Source organism: Ruditapes philippinarum, unplaced genomic scaffold (assembly GCF_026571515.1).
Source record: "Ruditapes philippinarum isolate M1 unplaced genomic scaffold, ASM2657151v2 ctg9_1_1_1_1, whole genome shotgun sequence".
NCBI lineage: Eukaryota > Metazoa > Mollusca > Bivalvia > Venerida > Veneridae > Ruditapes > Ruditapes philippinarum.
Window position 1 is genome coordinate 58,977 of NW_026865571.1, and position 7,281 is coordinate 66,257.

At 31.3% G+C, this 7,281-nt stretch overlaps 1 protein-coding gene across 1 annotated transcript; it reads left to right on the forward strand.

The window, feature by feature from the left end:
• Positions 1–6,955, forward strand: LOC132729568 (hematopoietically-expressed homeobox protein HHEX homolog). The gene is made up of 4 exons (XM_060715349.1): positions 1–803; positions 2,528–2,713; positions 5,488–5,675; positions 6,411–6,955. The coding sequence occupies exons 1-4, from the start codon at positions 278–280 to the stop codon at positions 6,723–6,725; spliced, it is 1,215 nt and encodes a 404-aa protein (XP_060571332.1). The 5' UTR covers positions 1–277; the 3' UTR covers positions 6,726–6,955.
• The last annotated feature ends 326 nt before the right edge of the window (positions 6,956–7,281 follow it).

The following is a 7,281-nucleotide window of genomic DNA, read 5'->3' on the forward strand; positions in this document are numbered from 1 at the left end:
AAATTCCACCAGTATTCGTCTTGTCAAAATCTTCTAGTCAAAATTAATTGGAATCAGTTTCAGAAATACGATTTACATAGTCTGTAGACAGGTCGTGGAATCCAAGAAAATTTTAATCCGAAAAAGTGAGTTTCTTTACAGAAATTTTAGAAAGTTGATTAAATAAACCAATCTTTTAATCTTATTAAAAAAAAGAAAGAATAACATGTGTATGGAAATATAACTGATTTTCTATTGGAATTTTACTATTTGTGACTGTGAGCCGACCAAAATATTCATGAATTATAAAATGTTCTTAAGCACATGCTCCGGGTGCGTCGAGGTACCAACCCCGATTTACTACTGGAACCCGTATGTTGCACATGCGTATTCAAAAAGTTCAGCGTTTCAAATTGCAAATATTTTACAATTGTCGCAAAATACAGCCGACGTTTCAAAACATGACAAAAGAACGACTGCGGAAAACTTGCAACAGCGTCGTCAGGAAGCCAGGCAAAACTATTTGTACGAACGAAAAAAGGAGGACATAGAAACACGGAGAGATTTTCAGAGATTTGACGACTCTCTCTCTAGCCGCGTTTTAGACTTTTCAAGAAAGAAGGGTGATAAATGCACATTGCCATCTGCGCTCGAACCTCTTCAAGCATTGTGCAGCGAAGGGCCTCGTGGCTACAGAAGTTCATCTCCGAATACAACAAAAGGCTCGAACTGTACACAGGCATCGCCTACACCAACACGGGAACTTAAATTCGGTATCAGTCAAATATTGTCGGAGGACTTCGGAAAAGAAAAAACAGATAAAGGTATGTAAACAGAATATGCCCTAATTATTATCATATTTTCATATGTTGACAAACACATATTTAAGCCGAATACATTTTGACAGTAAAAATATGTATGTTGATTTTTTTATTACATATACAATGAAGTGGTGTTCTTCGTTTATATCATTGAATGTTTGCGGTGTCTATGTTGAAAGAATTGAGCTACATTAATGTCATTTTATGTGACATTGTTTCTTTAAATACATTTTTCTAAAACTATCGAATAATAATCAAACCCATATTCTAACTAAGATCTATGGCTTCTTCTACTTTTTTGTAAGAGTATGAAGTTTGTGTTAGACATGACGACAATATACCAATTGACATAAATTACTTCCCCGATGGTTTTCAACCTTTTTTTATGAGCATATAAAAACGGAAATATAATGAAATTTTCTCTTGCATTATCTATTCGTATACGTTCTGCAGTGCACTATACCGAATTGGAAACAAGTACATTATTGTTGTTCAGAATTGCAATTACACATTATATCATTTCAGAAAAGATTAACCATGATAAATATATTACCAGTATTTGAATATCATTGTTCTTCGTGATATTTTTTCTTCTTTGGCTTAACAGAAATGAAAGTATCACAAACAGTCCACGGACTAAGATCTGAACGTGCTGATGATTGCAGTATATTTAAGATGCCGAACATAACAAAACCGCGCCAAATGTATGACTTTTTTTAAAACGACATAATGCCATACAGAATTTAAATCATAATAAACTAAAACACATTAACTTATAAAATTCACCACTCAGTGACCAAAACATCATTTTGATGAAAAATGAATATTATTCAAATTGGACCTATCAAAGTAAAGAAGATAATTTGTTGTTAATCTAAAAATAAATACATGTATGACATGCAATTCTTGCACATTGGCTACATTTGCAGCCAATGTAGTTCTCAGCCTGAATAACCTTTCTGAGTAAAAATAAATGTGAAAAAAAGAAAATTTTTAGTAGGAAACAAAATTATAGTTAGTAAAAGTAAAAGAAAATCCGCATTTAAGACTATATAATAACAGTATCTAAATATATATTTTGATAAAGAACGATTACGAACTTCCACTATGATGCAGCTGGTTTTTCCCCTTATAAGTCTTCGGCTTCCTTTTCAATCCTGTTGTATCATAATTGTATATGTTGTCATTATATGAAATAAATACTCTTTAAACGTATATAAATATCCATTCTGAGTAACGTTAGGTTAATGTAACCGTTGTTGGTCCGAATGGGGTAATATAAATTATTGCTATTTATTTGAAAAATGTCCGGCCAGACAAAACTTAAAACTTGTCCGTCATTTTTAAATATTGTACAAACAATAGCTATGATCTCATCATATTGTGATGGATTGAATAATGTGATTTAGGTTTTGGTCCTAAAATATATTATACGAGCTGTAATATGTGTAAAATTTTCATTATATTTGTTAGATTTTGTAACATTATGTGATATTCCCATATTTTACTTTTTGCATTATACAAATGTAAAACATGTATATATTGTATCAGAACCAAATTCAACAAAAAAGCATTCAGTGAAAAATATTTGAATAAAAATGTTTAAATGCAATAAACATTTTGTATATCAATATTTCTTAGTACATTTTACTGTTGATAATTTTGACTGCACAGTCGCTTCATATTTTTAGTATGAAATGCATTATTGTTATCTCTTTAAATTGCAGAAAATTCTCCAGGCTATACTGAGACTGAGGATACTGTATACCGTCCTCGACGATGTGAATGCACGTATGATGGCTGTAACTTGTACCGAGAACATTCACGGTACCCAGCTCACGCGCTGTCCGCCGTGCACGCGCTTCAACCTCCCAAATATCCTACCTCACCACTCGGAACTGACGTCTTACCTGGTATGTTTTTTTTACCAATCTATTGATTTGTTGAATTGATCTCTTTCTTTTACAAAATGTATGATCCTGCATCAAATTTATGTTTATAGTTTCTGCACAATTTAAAGGCACATTATGCCAACTTTAATGCCACATTATACCCCAGAAACGAATAAATTTTTACTTCTTTAGAAAAGGCAAACATGAATTTTATGTAACATTTAAATAATAGTGTTTTATAGCATGTAAGATGCTTGTTACCTGAAAAAGTGGTGCTAAATATGAAATAAGTTGTCATAATTTTAAGTAGCAAAATGTAATCAAAGTAGAATTTTGACTTTCATTAAAATGCTAAATCCCTATAACTGAACTAATTGTGAAAAAACAATACAAAAAAAGCTTGTTTAGGTAATTGGCCAGTGCGTAACTTTTCTGAAACTGTAAAGAAACAACGTCAAAGATAAAAAACTTTCGAGAAATAAACATTAAAGCATTTCTGGGACACAATGGTCCTTTAAGAAGCTAGATATCTTGTATATCATGGGCATGTATATTTATGTACAAGAAGGGGTAAAAAATATCATACTTCAGTCTATAACACACTTTAATAAATATATTGCCCATTAATTATTAATTTAATCATTTTATTATTATATTGTTGTGGTTCTAAAAAATAATTCTTGTTTGCTGACAGGGGTCTCAAATATGTTTTTTGCAAGGACATAAAATTAGATTGCAATTTGAACTTTAAATTAAATACCAAATCCAAAAAGCGAAGTACAATGTCCAACAGTAAAAAAAATCAGTTTTATACAAGAAAACAACTTTTTTTTCAAACATGCAGCGACAATGCTATAACATTTGTATTTTGGATACATGTATGACGTAAGGGTAGTCAAAATATTTAGACGAAAACCACGGATTTGAAGTGGTCAAATTCCGTAAAGCCTAATTTTTATTGGGTGAATTAAATATAGAATTCAGCAGACATACTTCTACAAAAATAAAAAAAAATCTTTGCACAATAAAGGTTATGGTTTGTTTATAATTATATAAAATATGCATGTATAAGAGTAAGAAAATTAGCAAATATTGTTATATGCTCATTTTTTCCTTTTCTAAAGATTGACTGTTATAATGGGGATTGACCAACAGTAACTGTTTTTAATGGAAAAATGTAAAGGATAAATTTAAATCTATAAAAAACATCTGCCCCACTCTTTTAATTAATTGAAAGTTACAGGTATTTTCCAATGGATATTTACAGAAAATCCCATGGACCACACTGCACCGTAAATCATAAAATTGAAATGAATTATGGCACCATGTAAATTTATTTTGACTTTCACCTGTTCACTCAAAATATACCCTTTAATGGGCATTATATCGCTTTAATTTTAACACATTTTAGATGAACATGAATTATAAGCGTTGACTATAACCCTTTTCAGGAAATCCTCATACAATTGACATTTCTCCAACACATTATTGGCTAATTAGGCCTAAAACTGTATCATTTTTAAAGCTCTTTTCATTTGGTGTCCCGGTACAGTTTCAAGAAATGTTATTCATAATAGTGAGACATCTTATTTCTTTTCTCCATTTTGGCAATTAGTACACTTATAGTGAATTAGTATTTTGTATGGAGGCCAAAATACAACTTTGTTCATGTTGATATCATCACAGATCATTTCACATTCAGCGCTATTTCTTTGGGATGATAAAATCTCACATGTTCTAATTCCATTATTACATTTTAAAACACGTTTGTTCATTCTACAGAAAGAAATAAAATATTCATTTGTGAGGAATAATGTTTCTTTAAATATATACATTGTATTGTAATATATATGTTACTCAGCATGATTTTATATCCGAAAGTATATAGCAGACTAGTTTTTAAATGTTCCGCCAAAAACAAGTGGAGTTAATATTAAGAGTTTAAACGACATCATCAAAAAAGTACTTTAAAAAAAATAAATTTATTTTCATAAGGCAATATTACAATAACTTATCTACGAGTATGCATCAATTATTTCATTGCTATTTCTTTACATAAAAAGAAACATGAGAAATATCTGAACGAGTTTTTTTATTATTCTTTTACATAGGCCTGCTTTTATACATTAAGAGATGTGATCTCCTGAAATAAACATGTAACTTCGAATCAAAAGAGATATTCTCCGGCTTCAAGTCCAACTCATCAGTCCCCAGTCCCGTGTTTATTGTCCTTCAGATTTCTTCAATATTCCATAAGGCCATATGGTCCATGAGGAAATACACGATCCTGTTGCATGAAAGGTTTCGAACAGCAGCATGGACATGAAACACCACATAGATATCAAAAGTATTCCTAAACCCATGCCGCCATATCAACCCATAACTTCATCCGTTCCTTTGCTGCAATTCCTCGATAAATAATGTTGCGCAGTACCTCGTACATCGTTCTTTGACGAATCCATTTTCAGCATTTTCTTATTTAAACATGTATTCAATAATTTTCTACTTACAAGAATTCCTTTTAGCTTGTAAATCTCTATATAGTATACACGTAACACTACCTACCCTTATCTTGCATAACTCTCCAAAACAAGCCATCCAGGCTTATCAGTCTACAGTCGTGCATGATCCATATGTCAAATCGGCCTCAATTATATCATAAATATCCATTCCTGAAAGCTTTTATTTATCGGATTTTATCGCCATAAAACCCAAAACCTCAGGAACTAAAATGTTTCTTGGTCGAACACTGTAAAAGATGCCGTACGTTCATTTATATTTTCAATAAATTTCAGGCCCATATTCTGTGTTGAATACAGAGGTCAACGTTGGCCCACAATCAAAGAGGAAACGCTCGTGGTCACGTGCAGTGTTCTCAAATCTACAAAGGAAAGGTTTAGAGAAAAGATTTGAGGTACAGAAGTATGTCACCAAACCTGACAGACGACAACTTGCAGCTATGCTTGGTCTTACAGACGCACAGGTAAAACAATTTTACTTTCACTAGTGTTAACTTTCACATTTTCTTGGAACCAATTTCATGGAAACATATTTTTCAAAAATACTAACATTAAATGTAATAATTTGAATCTATATATTTAACTTTATTTTTCCCATTTCTATCATTACTTCGGAATAACTATAAGTAAATGACTGTTGACCAATATTGAGAAATATTTGGAGAAGAACCTAGGGATAAGCATTATATCAAACATCTGACATTTTATGCTCATTTAACTTAATATAACTGTTATATTCTTCGTGTTCTTGCTTCGCGTAGTTTAACATAAACTAGCCTTTTTCTTGCATTGAAATTCAAAATAAAACACGCGATCGGATGATGAATTCACATTCTTCACAAGATTCATGACAAATCATAAAGGATTTTTTCCCTCTAATTCACGATTTAAAATATTTTTCAACAGTTATTTTTATCTTATTTCTATCTTATAATGAGACCATATTTCAAAGTAATTTATGGCCATTTAAACAAAAAGAACATCAAAACTAAACTATCTATATTCAATGTCTAAAATTAAACAGATCTAAGGATTAACAATGTTTCTGCACCTTAAAATTAATTGCCCGAATAGTGAAAATCCAAATCAAATTTTAATTCAATTCTATTTCTTGGAAAGATGGATACTTGGGACTTAACATGATCATATTTTGTTAAAACTTTAATTTATAATTTATGATCATTCGAAATATTTTAAAGGTGAAGGTCTGGTTCCAAAATCGACGAATGAAATGGCGGCATGCTCAGCAGCAAATTAACGCGGAAGAAGAGTCAAACGACAATGTGGCAGACGACAAAATGCTTATATCCGATGAAGACCGGAACAACCCAAAAATTGTTCAAATGGCGGTTGGAAATGACAGTAATTTAGGAACTCATGAAGAAATTCTGGTTTCGGAAGATCTATCATCAGACGATGACGACGACGAAAATGAAAACATTTCTGTTACAGACATTAAAGAGGATATTTCTGTGAACACATGTCACCAAATGAACGTGGAAAATGGACTGTAGTATTCATGTATGTGTGGTGTTAATTCTTATAAAAACTATATCCTTCCGATTAGAAAATGATCTTATTAGTAATTGAGCATATAACAGCATTATACCAATGAACTTTTAACAATGAAAGCAAAGTAATGATTTACTTAGTGATGTTGTAAAAGCTTGTCATATATGATGAAAAAGAAGGGTGATAAATTTATTCTACATGTCAATTATAAGAAAATAAAAGTAGAGATATAGCAGTATTGTAATTATTTCTACCGTTAAACAATAATGGCGTTAATAGCAAAAACGAGCCATTGAGCATGTTACTTGTAAATGTAGCCAGAAAATCATCGTGTTCAATAAAGCTGAATGCAAATAGGAGAGAATTGTCCGGTTTTCACCAAATGCAGTTTATTTTACTTTTCAGTCATTTTTCAGCACAAAAATCCTTACTAAAATCATTATCATGTGTACAATGCAAATAGTAATTTTGTTAGGTAAAATGAAAGGTAAAATTGTCGCATAAAAAAGTGGCCGGAACAACAGAGATCGGTGCCTAACTTTGTTTTGTTATTCCTAA